We start from the raw sequence: 20,184 nt of genomic DNA, 5'->3' as shown, positions 1-20,184 counted from the left end.
CAGTTGAAAACTAAAAACAAAATGTAAGGACCTGAAGCCATTTTTTCCAAAGTCTCCAGTAAATGTTGGTGGCTTGACCAGGATTCAGGGGCTGGAGGCTTCTTTGCGGCCAGTCCTGCTCCCTGACCACCAGACCACACAGTCCGTGCTTAACGTGTACTCAGCAAACCTCAAGCTCCAGGCCTGAAGAAACAGATTTTCCAAAAACAGAGCTCTCTTTGTGAACAATTCAGCAAAAATTCACTTTCCAGCTGTGAGCTGGGATTCATGTTGCAAATGTTGGTGTTAATGAAAAACATCCACCTTCTACAGTTTCAGCAACAAGGAAAAAGCACCATGCACGATGTGTTCCTAAGCACTCCCCTCCAAAGCATTTACAAATATGATTTTATTTATGGCATGGGTTGCTAGGGGTTCTGACAGATATTATTATTCCCAATCTTCAGCCCCAGTGAAAGAGTTGGGGCCAAGGAGATGGATGTGAAGGGCCCAAGTTGCCACAGAGCAAAATTACTATCAGTGGTGGACACAAGAATACTGTTCCTTTTCCACAGGATGCACTAAAGATGTTCAACTTTCTGTATTCATATCAGGAACGGTACCTAGCTTAAATCAAATGTTTATCTGTTGAGTCATTAAAAATTTTATTCACATGGCTCTTAGTCCTTCAGACATGAAGAAATTAGGTCTGACAAGGCCAGGGACATTCTACAAAGGATGACAAAATATATTCAATGTTTGGGATGTTTGATGACTTCCCTATATTCCTATTATAGTTCTCACCTTATTAGGAAATCTTTATCACCAATGGTCCTGAGCCAGTGAGATCAGAAAGACTAAACTGCATCCCTCTGTGCTTGCCTCTGGTTGGCTGATTTGTCCTGCTTTAATACATGATTCAGACAAGAAAGAATCAAGCCAAAGCCACAGCATTATGAATGAAATTCTTTGTTTTTAATTTCACACAGTTTAAAATACAATATGAAATCAGGCTACAGTATATAAAAAACTCTCCAGCAAAATGATTGCCAGCAGTCCGCTACTCAAAATAAACAAACAAAAAACTCCGCCATACAGAATTTTTTTGCATTTTTAAAAAAAAAAAAAAAAAAACATCGACACCTACACGCTACATCATAAGCTACCTCAGTTCTGATTTTTAAAAGCACCTGCTTTTCTCTTTTTTTCATTTTGCTCTAAAGATTTTCAGCTTTTAAAAAAATATAAAGTTATATGAAAATACAAGTTGGAAAATAGTCAAACAAACACAATATAACATCTTTTTCATCCCTATACTTCTCAGCTTAAAAAAAATGTATTCTTAAAAAAAAGTTCAATAACTGAGGCAGTATTCCTGATAATTTTATTTTAATATATATATTTTATATATGTATATGTATACATATATTTATGGTTCCTTGAAACTTCTTTGGAATGTAGGTAAGAGTTCAACAAATTTATATAGACCCCAACAGAGTAAGCGGCATGCACAGCATGACTAGAAGAGAGAAGGTGTATTTCTCACCATGAAGGTTAGGCAGGTTAATGCTCTAAAACCCAGAGTGTTCATCTCCAAAGTGAGGAAAAGCACATCTGATCTTTGAATGCTACCTCCGATCCCCACGGCCACAAAATCAGGGCTCTACGTAGGGAAGTCCCTCCCCAGAATGAAGAGGGGAACAAAAGTGACGCTGAACCCTAAAGCCAAAACCAACAAAGGTTAAGGCGTCTCTGGGAAAATAAGGGTTTCACCCAGCTAGACCAGATTTGCCCATCCTTCCTCTGAAGTTAACATGTGTTTTTAAAAAGCATAAACGCAACATTTCCAGTGTATAAACCACCCACCACTCTTCCTGGGATGGCCTCTGGCCTTTGGACAAAGGAGAAAAAACATCTGGCCAGATCGACAAAGCTGTCTTAATTAATACACTATCTACAAATCCTGAAAATGGTGGACCTAGAGAGAAAGGGAATTTTAGCAAACAAGCGGGCGGAGGAGCACTAGGAGGCACTTTCTTATATCTTATCTGCTAGAGGAACTGCAGGAGTTACACTCACAGAAGGAGAGCTTCCAACATAAATTTAACAGGAATGGTGGATGCTTTGAGAAAGTGATTTTATGCCTGGTTGCAAACAGCAAGCAATAACTGATACCTGGCCTTGGTTCTACTCTTACCCATTATTGAAATGTGGAAAGGCTTACCTAGAAATCTCAGGTATTATTTCAGCTGCAGTTTTGCATGTCTGCAAACACACACACACACAACATTCACACACATGCACACATTCACACACACCTTTTGCCAGTGCCCAAAAAAAATCACATAATCTAAGAGAAAACAATGTAGTCCAAACAGTTCCACCCAACACTCCCTGAGCAGCTCCTAAAATATTTTAAGAGCTTCATTAAGGCACCTGCATCCAAAAGATCAAAATAACACAGCTGGGATAATTCTGCCTTCGCTTTCCATATGGATGCTCCAATTCATCAGTATGGGTACACTCATGAATCACAGAGCTATGTTCCTGATAATTCTGCGTCTGCAAGAGGATCTGGGAGTAAACAACAATCAATTTTCTTAAAGATACACTAGAAAGTAGTTAGTACTTCCAATTTCTCATCCAAATCCCCAAAAGGGCCAGCCCTGAGAAGCTTACCTGAAATATGTCTTTCCTTCTCTCACGGAAGTCCAAAAAAGCCACCCCTCCTCCTCGTACTTTCGACGGGGCAACTATAGAGTGAGGGAGATTCTAATTCTATTAGGCACTTTTCCTCACGAGTTAGATGTTGACTTTTCCCCCAAAACTCCATTTTCAGATTCCCCCTCACAACCAGCAGAAAGATGACTATCTTGCTTGACTATGTTTGTATTTAAACATTGGGGAAACTAAAAATCTGTTCGAATCTCATGAACAACCTTATTCTCTTCACTGAACCTCCTTCCTTTGTTTCCTTTGCCTTCAAGTCATTCGTCTCTTCTGGAATTAACCTTTACTTACCCTGTGCCAAGACATCAGACCCAAGTATGAGGCCCTAGCATCACCTGTGCCATTCATTTTGCATACACAGTCTCACCTGACATCCTACCGGACTAATTTAAATTCTTCAAAGGAAAGCCTTGCACTTCTCTTCCAAAGACAGCCAAGTCACATTTTATTGAAATGCTCTCTTAATTTCCATCACTTCTAAAACTCAGCAAGGCTAAACTCTTCAACTTAGGTCAAGTCTCAAGTTACTCTTTCACTCACCAATCAGAAAGCCATACATTTCTCTCTACTGAATAATAGAGCTGGGGGTGAGGGGTGCAAAAAATGGATGATTCTTGGAAAATAAGACATAAAAGAAAAATTACAGAGTGTTAGTTTAGAACGACATGCGTTCAGGACTTATTTCTTAAGACCTGAGGGGTAATGCCCATGCATACAGCTTTTATTCCAAGTCATCTATGCTACAGATATAGGACTAAGAAAGAACCAAGTCAATCTTCCTCCTTCGATCTCCTTTCCATGACTTCAACAGTGCTCCTACGTTTACTGTGGTCCAAAACCAGGGATGCAAAATACATTCAGTTCAAAGACTTAATGCTTCTTAGCTCAACATTAAGTCCAAACCCCGAGAATCCACTAATAACAAGTAAGTAAAGGGATGTACTAATATTTTCTTAATTGTAGATGACATTCACACACATAATTCCCCTGTACCCAAATCAGCATTAATTGTCCTTCTTATATAAGTCCCATGAATTTGGGATCCCTGATCTCAGTGAGAGCGTTTTGCTTTTCCAATGGGGTCTATATAAACAGTTTTCTTTCACTGTGACAGAATCCTCAGCCGGCAAATAAAAACAAACTTACATGATATTGCAATACTGAGACCACCTTAGAGCTTAAGACGATTTTTAAGAAAAAAAAATACTGGCACAAAATTTAATAAAATAAATTGTAACACAACAATGGTTTTGGCCCCTCCCCACTGAAGTCCATCTTTGTTTCAAAACTAGAGTGATAGGTAAATAGTTCTCAGCTTTTAGTGCATCCCCCCCAAAAACATGTTTCATCCCACCCACCTCTTTTTTGCCCTCCCAGACCTAAAAACAAAAGCAAATTAATTGCCTTACATCAGTTTCATGAGTTCTGACGTGACAATGTCTCTTGCTAATGGGTCCACAACTCAAGACACTTTTTCATGGGTGATTTTTTTAAATGATTGGACACATTAGTCTTCTTTCTCTCTTAAGCCACAGCCTTCAGGCTTCTGAGAAGACCCTTCTCCCTCTCCTGAAAATTTGCTCAAGAATTTCTGGTCCCACCCACCCCACAAGTCCTGGCTTTCCTTTTCCAACTGCACACAATTGATTACAGCTGCAACTGACTTAGCTCCCACCCCTGAAGGTAAAAAATGAGTTCTGGAAAATAAAAAATAGAATAACAATTAAAAATTCAGAGTCCAACCAACACGGCTGTCCTTGGAAGGTCTCAGCAGGGTTTCCCTAGCCCCTTCAGTGCCATCACTCATCAGCATCTGGCTTGACGTCCAGCATGGCGTGCAGCTCCTCAGGGGTGTACCCCAGCAGGCTCTGCAGGTCACACACAAAGCGGTACACGTAGCGTTTCCCCGCTGTCTTGTGGATGATGTTTTTGTCGTAATAGTAGCGTAGGCCACGGCTCAGTTTCTCATAATTCATCTTAGGTTTGTTTTTCCTCTTTCCCCATCTCCTGGCCACCTGAAATTTAGAAAGAAAAATAAAGGAGGAGTAGGCAAAAATCTACAAGATAGACCAAATATATATGTTTGTATGCCTATGCTATACCCCATTCACGGTGACCCATGATGCTCCAGTAAGATGATTTGAGATTCATGTACATATAGAAAAAAATTTTCTGGCCTATCGCTTCTGAATTCCATTTTTCATGGGTTGGGCAGGGATGGGAGTCATAATGATTCTTTAAGTTGATGAAAACACAGTGACCCTGAACTTCTGTGGAATAGGATTAAATATTTGACTTTAAAAAATAAATGAAAAGCCACACTATATGCTTTCGTCTTTCCCCATATTATTAGTAAAATCTCCTTGCTTTGCAAGCACGAAATCTAACAGGCAAGTGTGAAGTGGAGGAGCCGAGCTGCAATCATACCTGCCTTTCATCAACAGGAAGTGTTTTTTTCCATACCAGGGCACAAAGATTTTCTCATGTCTGCCAGAACAAAGATGTTGTCTCTCGTGTTCATTGATTTTTATCCTCAGAATTGGGCATGGCACAGAACCACTACTCCATAAACATGTGTGTAATGAAATAAGAAACTAATGAGCCAATCTCCCAAGGCCTCTTGAACTGTCTAGCCCCTTTCACACTCACAGAGCCACGGGGCTAGGAAGAGGCTAAGTCGCAGGAGGCAGCTCTGTGGGTGATAACTGACCTACTGCCAGGCACATTAGTGCCTCCTATCAGCTAATCCTGTAAGACAAATAGGTAACATAGATATTTTCTCTATTTTCCAAATAATGAAACTGGGGCTCAGACAGGCTACCTAGCTTGCTCTGGGAGTGGCAAGTGGCACAGCTGGGAATCGCAGTCCTAGAAAATGGCATTCAGGTCCACACCACCCCTTCCAGGGGGTTTCCTCTCATCCTTTCTCAGCACAGTACTCGCAAGCCCCTCCTTCCTTACCTCATCTGGGTCAGAAAGTTTGAATTCCCAGCCATCTCCTGTCCAGCTGATAAAAGACTGACAGGATTTATCAGTGAGTAATTCCAGAAGAAACTGCCACAGCTGGATTGGTCCACTGCCTAGAAACACAAGCCATTGTGGATCATTACACCAGATACGCAGCACTCTACGCAGCTAATCCCCGCACACACGGCACTCCCACATCCCTCTTCTCTCAGCCCATCCAGCCAGGAGAAAATGAGGGCAACAGATAGTGCACATGTCAGAGGAAGCATTATGAGCTCGAACAGATAGAAAAGACAAAGGCCTCCTATAAAACAAAAGCATGGAAGAAAATGTGTCAAGTGCCTTATTTTGATTAACTTAAGGATCGGTTCATTTTTATTGCTAAGCAAATTCTAGAAAGAGAATACTGTGCCTATCCTCTGGGATATTCTAAGGTAGCATAATCTTTTACACTTTCAAAACTAAGTCGTTATTTTGCCTTCAGAAGTAAGAAACATATTAACGAAGGAATGAATGTCTTTGCCAGTTCTGAGCAGAAGTTATGGCTCATAAGCACTGCTCTCTAGTAGGCAGACTATGGCCCCTGCTTTGTGAGGAAGAAGGATCACTATCCTGGGGCCCTCTCACAAGGAAATAGATGTTAAATATCTGCTCAGTCATAATATTTCTCTCCACTGCCACCACCCTCCCTTTCAGTTCGCTTACAGGAAAGCACCCAAACTAAGAAAAAAAAAAAAGCATCATTACTATTTGAGGGATTAACTTTCCACCCAGGAAATCCTCAGAGGTCAGATGAGGACTGTCTCAGAAATTCTACATAGGTGCAGTATATTCTAAATTACACATGCGCGCGCGCGCACACACACACACACACACTTTTCTGTCTTAGCCATCAATACCCTGACAGTCAATTTATTCTATGCTAAAGGTTTATATCACACCGATTTCCATTCAGGACAATTTTCTCATTTGAAATGAAAATGCCACCAGGGATTCTTAATTTACAGGTGTAGGTAGAGAGACAAATAGGGGTTCAAAAGTCCGTGCTACTTGTTACATGTCTACACTGTCCCTTATAACATAAACTGGGCAGAGCGGGACTGGGAAAGAACCAGTGCACATCTCTGGATATAGCCCAGGAAGCCCCAGCTCATACGGGAAAGCTTTGCTCACTAAGGCTCTAATGTTTCACCGGAGTTGCAAATGTGTCTGATCCAAAGTAAACTGAGATTTAACAGGAAACAAACTTTAGGTTCCCTCTCAATCTAAAAAAGAAATTGCCTTCATAATCTATAAGGGTAATGTCTTGTTGAATCTCGTATTTGTACAAGACATGTTCACATGCATCATTGTGCTTGCTCCTAAAATCCACACCCAACCCTCTGCTGTAAGGGGAGGCACAAGTGGTCTTTCGGCTTCCTTTCTGTTGGCGCAGAAAAGGTGCTCAGCAAAGTACTGCGACTTTGCTCCGAGCCACAGTTAGCGAAATGATGGTGCTGGGTCTAGTACCCAGGCCGTTAGACTCAAAGGACCAGGGCAACGTCCAGTGAAGTAAAGAAACAGCTACTGACGCGAGCTATCATCGCACAGCCAAAGGAAGTCCTCCTCCAGTAACAACTTCCTAATGGTGGTTTCCAAGTCTCCTCCTCAGCACTTGCCATGCTAAATATGAAAACATGGAATAGCTCTACCTCCTCTTTCTGAGAATGGACCATTAGCTCTTTAAAAGCATCTTGCAAGAAATACCTTACATGTATTCCAGAATAAAATGACTCAGTGAATGCCTACAAAATAAAGGAACATTCGAACAACAGCTCAGAGGGCTGCACTGGTAAAGCCCTAGCTTCCTCTGTTTCTACTTTCATTCAATAAAAACCATTTTGTATTCAACTCAGGGACATTTGCAGGTTTCTTGGGAGTTGCCTAAAGGCGTGAGCTACTCATTCTCTGCCTGGGTTCACAAAACTAACCGTGACATTCTCAGAGGAACCCACTGAGAAGCCATCCTAACAGACACAAAGAGGTAAAACAGTAAATCGCTTTCAAGAAATGCAGCTGCCAGAGCCCTGGTCACAGAATAGGTTTCTTGGAGAAACTCACAATAACTATAGAGACTGAAGACAGACATGAAGAAAAGCCACCTACCCCAAAGCTATGTAAAAGAAGCCCTGGAGGAGAGGGGTTTGCTTTAGACCCTGACCGAGAAAAACTAAGGAGTACTATGATTGATGGGGCACCCACTACGCTGTAGACACTGTGACACCCTACACTCGTTTCCTTCATTCCCCCCAATAATTCTGTGGGGTGGATGCAACTGTTGTGCTATTTGTTTCTACCGCTTCACAGCAGAGAAAACTGACGCACTGCGAGGCCATTTAGATCAGCAGTGGAGCAGCCAGGACTAGAACCCAGGCAACCTGGTCCCAGATTCTTCATCTCAATGCTACCGTTGCCCCCCTGGACACGACAAGACCAAAGGCCTGGCATCTAAACTGCCTGACTGAGTGCAGTGTTCCAAGGGACAAGGGGACCTGACTTTAAAAACTCTCTCCCCGACTTCTCATAGCAGTTGCAGGACATGGGATAGCCAGTGGTTCTCCCAGTCATCTGACCACCAGTGGCTGTGCCAGGCCCCGCCACCGCCTCCACCTCCACAGGTGATGTTTCCAGCATCCTCTTGTGGTAGCCGTTATGTTATGTTACTTCATTGTTTCTTCTTCCCGGTGTTCACCTTAGCCTCTCTTCCACTATCTGAAAATCTCTTTGGGGCACGGGGTCTCACGACACCAAGCCGAGGAAAAGGATAGAAAGATCGAGATCCTTCCACCAGATGAGTCTTTGGCGGGGAACGGTCAGCACATCTGCCCATGCTGGAAAACAGGGCCCAGGAGCGCACTGCAGTCTCCTGCCCTTGGGACTTGGTAGCCACAATGCAGAGAGGGGACCTTCGATTCCCGTGGTTTGCACCAGCTCCCAGAGGAGGAACCTCTGACGGAATGGTTAGTTTTCCTTTTCTACCAGTGCATTTTCCAAATTGAAATGTCAAGCAGTCATAGGCTGTAGATGCCCCGCCCTGCCCTTTCTCTGTGATGTCAGCGTATAGGACCCAGTGGGTCTGGGACAGAGTGAGTACTCGCCGGAGGACTTTTGTCCTCATTGTGACTTTTCCTTTGTTCAAAATGAATGAAAAAAAAATTAAATTCAGGCTCTAGAAGCCCAAGTCCTAGCTGCAGAGCTCTCTAACTCTTGTTTTCTGTTTACACCCAAGGAAAGAGGGAGGATAGACAGGAAAAGCAGATACCTAAAGAAATAATGGGACTATGAATGGGAAAAAATCTCTCCCATTGGCTTCACAATAGGAGACAGTCAACGTAACAGAGATGTCAGCTCCAGGCTCCTTCCCCGATTCCTGCAGAGAAACCCCACAGGCAAACTCCAGCCTCACTGGTACACACAGGGCTCGCTCTTCAGAAAGCCCACATTTTTGTACCACGTGAGAGGAGTTCATGATGACCACTGAAGCTTCCTCTCTAGCACCTTTTGGCTGACTCCTAAACTGCCTTTTGTTGTGGGAATCAACAGGACTAGGAAAGACATGGAAATGTTCTTCCAGCCAGAAACACTGGGCCGGGGTGGGCTCAGGTCCTGGCTGGGCCAATGGATAGACTAACACAGGAGCCTGTTTCCACAGCAATACATCACCCTCACTTCAAGTCTGGGAGGGGACTTCAGGGCCACTTGGAAACCCAAAGCTCAGAGGCAGCTCTGGGGTTGGAAGGCACACTGGCTACACAGATCCGCCGGCGACACCCACATCCAGGCCCATCAGAAGTTCTTACACCTAAAACTGGTGTAGACAATGAATGAGTCCAGCACTCCCAGTTACGACTCTTCTAGAGGGTGATTCTGTGCTGCTTAGCAGAGGTCTGCCCAAACCCACAGGGCTCCGGGGCCCCATCCCTTGCCCTTGCTCCAAGTTTATATCCTAAACTTGTAAAGCCTCTTCCTCCATTCTCCCTGCAACTCCCCCTCATCCCTGTGCCCAGTCCCTTCCACCTACCCAAATAGACTGTGGTCCCAGTGACCTTTGTCCCCCAGAGCAGAAAACGGTACTAAGAATAGCGCCAGTCATGGGAAGGGGAGCTCACATGTTCAATGTGACTCACAATGGTATCCCTGTCTGGGATCGCCAAGGCAGTCAACAGCACCCTTCACGATGCTGCCTGGGAGTGTCACACATCAGGAATCCAGTGGCATCACTGGGAAAGTATGCTTCTCAAGTCGAAGCTCTGAGCCACAACAACAGAGGGGTCCCTGTTAGAAGGAGGTCTCTTTCCAGAACCATGCGGGCGGGAGAGCACCACACACACACTCCACACACCCATCTCCCATGGCACGGAGCCTCCACACCCCCTGCCGTCTGCTCCCTCTCCACCCTCCCTCTCAGGCGGCTGCAGGGGAATTTCCTTCTACTACTTTGTTCTTCTCAGCCTCTGGAGAAGAGGACAGTTCTTACTACACACTGACAGGCCTGATTTGAAGAACATGGTACAAGCTCAGAAGAAGAAATACCAGGTGGGAACTTGGAGAGCTCCTAAGCCTACAAAGCAAATCACACCAAGGATGTTCACCCCTAAAGGGACCCCAAGGCTCCTCAAATCTAAGGCAACAATCTCACTTTTTTAAAAAACATAAAGCTTCAAGTAAATTCCTGCTCATTTGGGTCATATTTCCTTGTCTGGGAGTTGCAAGGCCCATTATCTGTCTCAATGAGGAGCTGGTTATTAAAAATCCCCTGCTATTCTGGTCCCTTGCCCTGAGGCTAAGAACTGAGCAGTATAAATACATATATATCAGTGGGCTAGGACAATGCGTTAGTAACATGCTCTTGATGGAAATCCATTCCATTTGCCAATGTGTCAGTATCCTTCTTCTCATTTTCCAGGTCTGGGAGTTGCCTGCCTGTGACAAGGACAGCCTCACAGCAAGTGATGAGGGTCAGGTTGAACTTCACTTTTTCCTTCTACTCCTTCCTCATTTCCATTTCAACCACAAGTTCTCACTCTTGTCACCTGTGCTCTGCTGAGAGGCGAACACAGGAGCTTTCTTCCAAACAGATGGAGGTCAACGCTGGGTGGGCACTTCCCAGGCAGTCTCCTCATGTCTGCATTGTACATGGCTTACACCAAGATCACCCCAGTGGTTTGGTCTCTGTCCATTTCTCCCATCACTGGAATATACGCGCTAAGGACAAGGACTTTGTTTTTTCACTGCTTCAACCCAAAGCCTAGAATGGTGCCTCACCAACAAACACCAACAAACACCAACAAACACCAACAAACACTAACAAACAAAAAATTATTTGCTGTTGAATGACTCCGGTGTCATTTGACATGTTCTCCTTGGGAACACAGACTGTATCTTATTGAGCCACATATCCTCAATGCCAGGTATGACAGCTTGTCTTCAGCAGGTACTCAATAAAGATTTTCTAAATTACACGACTGAAACAAACCTCCTCTGAAGAAAGGTGTAAGGATTAGAAAGGCCGCTCAAATGGCTTCTCTCTATTAAACTATATTTGGGGCCAAACAATATGGGTGACCCTCAGACTGCATTTCATCAACGTGTTCCCAAAAATGAAAACGACCACCTGTCCTTTGGGAGTTAATTTGCTACTTTAAGAAGCTAATCCCTTTAGCGCTATTCTAAAAGTCAAATCAAATACTTCAGTGTGGGCAGGACACCACACTTATTTTAACCTATGAAACTCTCATGGTTGGTCACCCTTGCAATAGGGCTGACTCTGCCCTGATAGCACACATCTGGCAGGTGGCCCTAAAACAGAGGAACAGGCCTGGCTGGCCCCTCCCTTCCAGCCAGGTGTCTCTACCCACAGCCAAACGATGATGGCAAAAACAGAACATTCGAATCCAGAAATGACCCATCTGTTCACAAGTGTATCAACCTGCCTTTCATGCTACCACAGGAGGACGCACCTCTGAGGGTGGGGTGGATGACTCCCCATTCCAAGCATCACCCCTTTCTGTCAACCCTCTTCTAAATCACCATTCAGAAAGGTCCCCAAATCTCCTGATTTCCATTAAGTTTAAGGACAAAACAGAAAATATCCTGACAGTTTCTTGCCCTCTGGACCAAGCTCAACCTGAAGCTGCACAAAGTCTTGTTGCCTGAGGATGAGTAACTCAAGAAACTGTACTGCTGGACTGACTGGCGATCAAGACACTGGGGAAATTATTTGAAGAGGAGTAAGGGTCAGGAGTGCTTGATATTTTGGCCGAGTTCTCTGCCTCTCATTTCTTCTGAGTTGTACATTTCCTTTGCCCCACCCTGACCCAATCTTATCTCATCTCTAACACACTCCATGTATAACACATTCTATAACTGGCCAATACGGCCTTGGTTTAAAGACTCACTATGTGTCAATATATTCTATAAACATGTTCCTGTATCAATGGCTAGTAACTCAAGGGCAGTGATTGGGAATACAACTTCCAGTAATTCAACTCAAACAACAAAGAACATTCTGACAGGTGTTTGGAAAGCAGACTTGCTGAACACAATGATGAACAACAACTTTATAAACTTGTATTTGTTGCTGAGATAGCCAGTATCTAACCATGAAAAAGAGTAAGAAAACAGTTCTCAAATCAATTAAAACCAGTCTTTGACTGCCGAGTTCATGTCTCTTGCATGTTAGATCAAAAACGAAAGAAGGAAGAGTGTCAAAAACATTAAAAATAAAAGCCATTTTACATGTCAGGCAGTGAAGTACTGAGTGATGACGGCATCCTATAAAATTAAAATATCTGATGCCTGTGGGAAAGCCCCGGGTAGGGAGTTAAGGGTACAAGGCTTCCATATCAGTTCTTCCCTGAATCACCCTGCAATCTTATGCAACTCATTTAATCTCTCTGGGCTTTACTTTTTCCTTCCCTAAAATGGAAATAGTAATCTCTGCTTCTCTTTACTTTATAAAAATGTAAATTAAGTCCTTATTACAAAAATCTACGTATATACATATATATATAGACAGAGAGAGAGAGAAAGAGACTTAAAGAGGAGAACAATTTAGGAGCAATTGAATATACAATAATGGAATTACACAGAAGAACGAAACAACAGAAAATATATTTTTAAAAACAATTTTCAGTAAAAGACAAGAGAGAAAAAAGATGCCTTTAAATGTAAAAGCACTAGAAAAAATCTTATTAGACTTCCAACGATTAAATTGGCCTTTTGTATGACAACTTTGAACAAGTAGAAAGTTGGAGGTTAAGGAAAAAAAGTTAAAGTATACAAATGTAAAATTTTAATATTTTAAATGAGAATAACCATTTAGGACTTTTTTAAGTTAGGAAAGACTCTGAAATCCTTGTTCCTATGTTAAAAGTACATATGCACAAAAAGAGATAGCAGATGCAAACTGCTTTGCAAGTGAAAGTATCACAGGCATATATGGTTTAGGGAAATCTTGGCCACAGATGCACTTAGATCCTCTTTTCCCGATGCACCTTTTTCCTTAGTCATTCATGTCCCTCACCAAGTATTCGTCACCTAATTATTATACAGAGGTCACCTAGAGCAAGTTCAGCACCGTTCCCCACAAATGTCAATAGTTGGGGCCCAAAGAGACGGGTCCCACCAGCATTAACTGGGGTTCAAGCAGAACCTCTTGTCCAGTCATCAGTGCCCAAGACAGGCTTGACAGCAAGACCAGGTGGCTGGCAACTGGCCAGTGGAGTCCTCTCACCTGGAACAGGGTTAAGCGAGGCTTATTTGGCCAGTCTGACTTGGGTCTGAGAACAAGACAGTTACGCATTTTTAGGGTATGAGGGAAAGACCTTTGTTTTTGCTCTGGCTCTGCACACCTGCAAGTGCTCAAGTACACATGTGTGGGGGCGGCAGCAGGAGAAAGGGGACTGTTCTTCTCTTAAAGGGGCAGTCTCTATTCAAATGCAACCACCTTTCTTCTAAACCCACCGGTAACTCTGTCTAACACATTCAAGCTAACACTCAGACGCAAACTTGGACAGTGAGCCAGTGAAGCTCAAGTCAGGAAGTGGGTTTCTTTATAGCTCTTTCCTCCTGATGTCTTCTAGGTAACCGGTTCTTTTAAGAAGTCACCAGAGATGGGTTAGGTTTGGATTTGGGGGACGGGGATAAGAACTTTGTTATAAACCAAAGAAATGGTTTTTCCAGTCACTATAAATGCACAAAGAAAAATCTTCTTAAGTATGTAGGTAACGAGAAGAAAGAAAGGTATGTTCACTGATCAGGGTTAGAAAACAGAACTTTAGAAGTCTGAAGACTGTAGTCTTTTCTCAGTAGGATTCTCAACTTGATCTCTGGAATTTATTTTATCCTAGGGGTTAAGTTTTCCCTGCATGTCAAGAATGAGAGAAATCACTCGCTAGGCGTATTAGAATTCTTGGAAGGTAGTTGAACTAGATCCTAAGGGATCATTTGCACACCGAATTTTGTAAGCATTTATCCAGCATATAATCTCTGAACACTCCTCAAATGTAGCCAGTGTGTGCTGAATAGCAAAACACAGTATTAACAACAGCATGGAGGTAGCAGAACAAATACTTTTTGTTTCACCATAATGTGATGAGCTGAAAGTGTCCTACCTACGCCTTTAAAGAAAAAAGAACAGAGAGCCTAGCCTTGAGAGGCCTCCAGAAGAAACTCCACCGCCTCGGCTCTGAATGTCAAACACCTCCACAGACCTGTGCCCTGACAGCATCTCCAACAAAGCAAGTCCCATCCTTGTTTCAGAGTTTAAACTTTCACGTTCAATCACTCTAGGAGAACTTTCACTCTCATTATCTCTCAGGGAGAGGTGAGTCACACAAAAGACAATACAGTTTAGGGAGTTACAGTCAACAACATGCCTTGAACTCAGAAGCCCATCACGGGCCACTGAGAGTGTCGGGACACATGGTCTTGAGTCCTGCCACATGGAAAAGCTGGGCTGGTCTCAACAAGCCACATTTATAGGTCAAGTCCCTGCGGCTGTCTACTCAGATCTCCTGCTTCAAGGAACATGATTGACTGGCTCTACCATGTCCACACAGCACCACCATTCCCGGGGGCTGCTCCAGCCAGGGACAGAGCATGGTCAGGGTATACAGGTCCACTTCCGGGAGACATAGAGCTCCTCCAGCAGACAGCCTTGACACAAGGATCCCCTGGGCCCAGTCAAAGTTTTCTTGGAACAGAGCTGCAGTTGAGGGCCCTTTCTACCCAAACCTCCTCCTTCCAGACCTGCAGCACGGTCTGAAGCTTCCCCTGCCTTCTCTTCGTTGCCTCCTCCCTTTTTTTCCTTCATAGAGGCTCCTTCCGTAAACGTCTTGCACATCTACTCCTGTCTTGGCACCTGCTTTCCGGCACACTCAAACTAACACAGTAGTTTGAATATTTTCTGACGTTGTGAAAACCCTGAAAGTCATCTTATTTGTTGTTTGCTGTGTGACATTGGGCTAGACATCCTCCTCTATAAAGAAAAACAAAAATCTCAATTCCCTCATTTACACAGTGGGCATAACAGAAACTTCCTCATGTGATATTTGGTGAAGGATTTAAAAAGTCAGTGTATATGAAGGAGTCTAAGCACACAGTAGGAACTTAATAGATCCAGAATTGAGCTAAAGAATTGAAGAGGCCTAATCTATTATTAAATACCTGCTATGCCCCGTGACACTGCCAGCAATTACTGCAATCCTGTAAGTAAAATGTGTTGTTCCCTGGCCTCAAGGAACTTAGAATTATATTGGAAAAATAAAAGGTTTGGAGAATACTATGGATGGAGGTGACAGCTAGCACTTAGAGCCTAGCTTTCTGTGTACCCAGCACTGCTCCAGGCGCTCTCCGTAAACTAATTCATTAGTTCTCACAACAAGCCTATGGTATAGAAACTATTACTACTGCCATTTTGCAGATGAGAAAACAGATACAGAGATGTTAGCTTGCCAAAGGTTACACAGCTGCTCGTTGGCAGGGTCTGACTCCATGCTCTGAATTCTACAGGGGTAGCCCCTGAATGTTGCCCCTGGTAAAACCACATGGGATGACCACCCTTTCTTGTGTTTAACCTGGACTTCTACCTGCAGGCATTCCCAAGTGACTGACGGGGTGCTGATGAGTGCTCCAACCTGCAGGCGTCACATGCAAGTCACTTTGGGAGGACAGGAGGGGCAGAGCTTCTCTTGAATGAGCCTCTACACAGAGCAGCAGCTGCTTACTCTCTGCAGCAGGGGAGGCCATTCAAGGAAAAGAAAGAAGTGCCAAGGGGGCAAAAGCAGGGTCATCTGGGACCCTGGCAGGGCCTTTCCCAACAGAGGTGATGGGGAGTTTCCGAGGCCTGTTGTTTAAAGGCAATGAAGACTGGTGTGGATGTCTCAGCAGCACGCTGGCTGCATCTGCTCAATGGAAACATTTTGCTTCCTCCAAAGGTGGAGCTTCAAACTGGAGACAGAGTGGAATTCCAGAACAGTCACCACCCAATTCCATTATTTGTAGTGAGACTTTATTAAAGAAACAGTGACCCCAAAAATCGAAGACTCAGAGACTCCTCCTCTAAAACAGGCAGTGGGCTATACCCAGAACAGAGGGGTCAACTTGTGAGTCTTCTGGTGTCCAAAATCCAGGCACCCTCTAGGCCTCAGAGAGTTGTAAACAGCACCAGGGTTCGAGATATGTTGTACAGGATGAATAGATCTCTTCTGTCCAAAGACTGCTTGCAAGGTATTACCATAGCTGAATCAAGACACTAAGGTGGTTCAGCCAGTTGCGATCTTCAAAAGCCATGACAGAAATAGGGAATCACCACTTTCCACATTTTTAAAAAGACATTTAGAAAAAAAAAAAAAGTTCATAGTAAGGACGAATCCTTTTACCACATGATCTTTTTCTACTGGTAGCAGATGATTAAGAAAAATTCATGCAAAACTAATTAGGTAGGAGGCAGAAACAGTGAAATTACTCACAGGCAATAGAAAACAGCTTTGCCTCCCAACCAGTTCAAATCTTCCCGGGAATTCTCCTCCTCGATGCTCCAAAGTACTTTCCCATCAATCATATAACTGAGCAGCATGTGAGTCTACTGCTCCACGGAGATCCCCAGGTCCACGCCAGGCACCCCTTTAGGATCCACTGCTAAACCCAGCACAGTGAATGGAATCCCTGCCAGCGTCTCAGCTGCTGGCTGACATGAAGGCTCTATTGAAGGTGAGGGGGCTGCCAGTTTTCTGCAACTGGTTAATTACAGCAGCCTCTGAGCAACAGAGGGAAGACACTTTGTTTCCGCCCTTCTCATTCCCAAGCTCTTTTCCTCTTATCCAGCCAGGTGCTGCCCAAGGATGCTCTACATAGAGACTGTGATGGCTTCAGCAAGCCTGGAAGCCAGTCCCGACTTTGCCTGGCCTGCAGACCTCAGTGAAGCGCCCTAACTTCTCGGGGCCTGACTTTAGCCAGTTTACACTGTCTTACGCAACAGCATTTACACGGAGAGACTTTAGATTCCAGAGCTTGGCTCCAGTAATCCCCCCAAATTAAAAGGCTCTACACTGTGCCTAACCAACATGCCCACAGCACAAATTCACACTGCACTAGTAACCTGCTTTTACTCTTTCCTTATCACTAACTTAGGCTCATACCAAAAGTTTCCTCAGTTGTTTGTACCTGAATACGTTGAGATTATTTTGCAATCGAGCTTTCCTTCAGAAAACTGTGATTTCAGCTAATGCTGCCAAATCTCAGGTTTCATTCTGAATTGAAGGGCTTTGAAGCACTTCCTTTTGCAGTAAAGTTGTTTATCTTCAAAAACATGTTTTAGCAGTAGTTTTGGGTTACTGAACCCTAAAACTCAACGATGAGCCAGAACCCTAAGGTTCTGGACTCGGCCCTGGGACTTTCTTATTGTGTGACTTTAGACTGGCTCTAAAGTCATCTATGAAATGAAAAGAAGAGGATTTATTTCAGGACAGAATCAATTTGAGAGGACCTAGACGAGAATGTACCGGGCTTCTTTTTCTGCAAGACTAGTACCTTTTGTGTGTGTGTGTGTGTGTGTGTGTGTGTGTGTGTGTGTGTGTGTGATGTCTCACACACACAAAAAAACTTGGAGGTTGAATTCCAGATAGTCCCAAATTTAGGCTTAAGGAAACTGCCTACTTACAAATCTGTGTAACACCATAAAACATAATTTCATTACGGTTAATGAATGGCTTTGGGTTTAACCTTTTTCAGGCTCCTAGAAAACAAGAAAACCACTTCATTCGCAATTGCAAATCAAAGACTGAGAACACACCTAGACGTTGATAAGGGCATTACCACCAGACCTGCTCAAAACAGCTGCAGAAGTGATAGGACTCCTTATCTGTGGGTATGTCTGACAATCTGGAATGAAGTTCAATAAAGGTGATTTATAGGTCAGTAATTGTGGACGGAAGCCAAGGCCAGCTCTCCTCCCTCCCACATACCCCTAACCCACATACACATAGTGTTCATTAGTGACAAGAGGGAGACAAGGTCCTGATCAGTCTAGGCAGGCAACTGCAATAACCAAGGAGTACTCTCATTCTCTGATATAAAGAAAAGATTTTCTATTCAGGTGAGACATTGGTGCTTAAGATTCAATTCAGAAGCTACCTCTGTGCAGAATGCAATTACATACACGGCCTTGAATAAGTCATTTTTTTGTGCCTCAGTTTCATCATCTATGAAATGGGACTAGAGGGGTTGAGAGGAAGAGACAGTACTATGTGACAACCTACTATATTATTCTATACCTACTGAAATGGAAAAGCAAGAGGAAGAAGAGATGCCTATGCTTTTCAAGGACTCGGAAAGTGTTTTGCTTAGGTCTATAAAATGTATATAGAAAACATTGGGCTACTTCTCTAGGACTGTGTTGTAATTAGAAGGGGTTCATAATGTATCTTCGAACAAAAAAAATGGAGCTTTCTGATGGTATCAGTTTGATAACCGTAAACAGTTCACAGTAAGGTAAGGAGGTACATTTTGGCGGAAGCCAACATTGCATTTGATGTATTCTTAACTCAGCTAACAAGCAGGCTTTCAAGCCATGTTATCTGCCCCCGCATCTTGACCTAATTTAACAAGTTGCTATGGGAGCCCAGTGAAGGTTGATGCAATTTTCTTATCTTTGGAGGAAGAATGTAGCTGTGCAAGAGAATGTGAAAATTCAGTTTTTAACTGATTTCCACACTTACAGTGCAGTAAGAAAGACATCCTATCAAGAAGTAAAATGTATTCCTTTGGAGGTGATATGGACAAAGACCCAGACTTCTGGTGCAACGGCAGGAAGATGGATGCTCTTCCCAGCTTGGAGAATCTAAGCATGCACCCTTTAGTTCAGACCAAGTAATAGTGACATAGAGCTATGTGTACCCCTACTGTGTGGCCAAACATATTCTGGAGCAATCAAATTTTAAGGGAACATACAGAAAACCTGAGCAGAACCTGAGCAAGTAAGTGTAACTTTTACAAGCAATAAAATGTATTGCCAACAAGTGTATACAATGATTTCTGCTTACCATAGTACTTTTGCAAATTTCAGCTCATCTTAACATGTCTGCATAAAGCTAGACACCCATTTATAGGCACTCTAGTGACTGCCTCAGGTGGTGGACGAGGCTATATGGGCACATTTCATCTGCTTCCCTGTTCCCTAGGATGCATCTTAAATGAGGCTGGCAGGGGCACCATGAAGGTATGAAATCACCCTCATAGGATGAGTTTGCAGTACAGGCAGGAGGTGTTCATCAGGTATCAATTAAAGGAAAAAAATAAACACTAAAATGTGGGTTGCTCCTCACATACCTAACAAATCCCAACTTTCATTCAGACCACAATAATAGGAGAATCCAGTTCAAGTCTAAGGATATTTAAAATATCTTGAATTCAAGGAGACAGTGAGCCCTCATATTCGCTTTTCTGCACTCAATATACGCTCAGACATTTGCTGAAATAATTGAATTGTTATAATTGAGGGTTTTTCCCTCTATGTCTAGCACAATGTTCAGCATTCATTTATTTAATTAGTTGATTTAATTCAATTACATTTTCACAGATTTCCTGCCACCGAGACAAGAATGAACACTTCTACTTCACTAAAAGTAGAAAACGGTAACAAGGTAAATTTGCCTAAAACCACACAGTGTGTTAGAGTTGAGAGGAAACACAGAGGACTTCTGTTTTCTGGACTATTATTCTCCCCACCACATGAGATATTATAAAAAGTGAAATTGCAATTGTCAAGGAGAAAGAATTAAATGGTAAGATGCTTCAAAATGTTTTTTCATTAAAATGATTACTTCAGTCTTTGAGACTTTTAAGTGATAATCACCACCCCTTTTCTTCTACTCACTAAATGTTTTACTCCCTTATCCCATGTCTGAAGAAAGAGAGAAAGGGAGAGAGAGAGAGAGAAGAAGGAAAGAAAGGAGGGAGAGAGGGAGG

The 20,184-nt window shown here is 43.2% G+C and overlaps 1 protein-coding gene across 3 annotated transcripts in view; it reads right to left on the bottom strand.

The window, feature by feature from the left end:
* Nucleotides 1-932: 932 nt before the first annotated feature.
* The window catches only part of ETS1 (ETS proto-oncogene 1, transcription factor), a 129,212-nt gene continuing 109,960 nt past the window's right edge, over nucleotides 933-20,184 (bottom strand). For all 3 annotated transcript variants that reach the window (XM_017871198.1, XM_017871199.1, XM_017871200.1), the window contains 2 exons: nucleotides 5,671-5,789; nucleotides 933-4,724 (listed from right to left, as the gene is read on the bottom strand). In XM_017871198.1, the coding sequence (XP_017726687.1) occupies nucleotides 4,509-4,724; nucleotides 5,671-5,789 (335 nt within the window). In that variant the 3' untranslated portion in view covers nucleotides 933-4,508. The remainder of the gene's footprint in view (nucleotides 4,725-5,670; nucleotides 5,790-20,184) is intronic.

This window comes from Rhinopithecus bieti, unplaced genomic scaffold (assembly GCF_001698545.2).
Source record: "Rhinopithecus bieti isolate Rb0 unplaced genomic scaffold, ASM169854v2 scaffold_5750, whole genome shotgun sequence".
Taxonomy (NCBI): Eukaryota; Metazoa; Chordata; class Mammalia; order Primates; family Cercopithecidae; genus Rhinopithecus; species Rhinopithecus bieti.
Note: the sequence above shows the minus strand (reverse complement) of the source record. Positions and strands in the feature narration are given on the sequence as shown.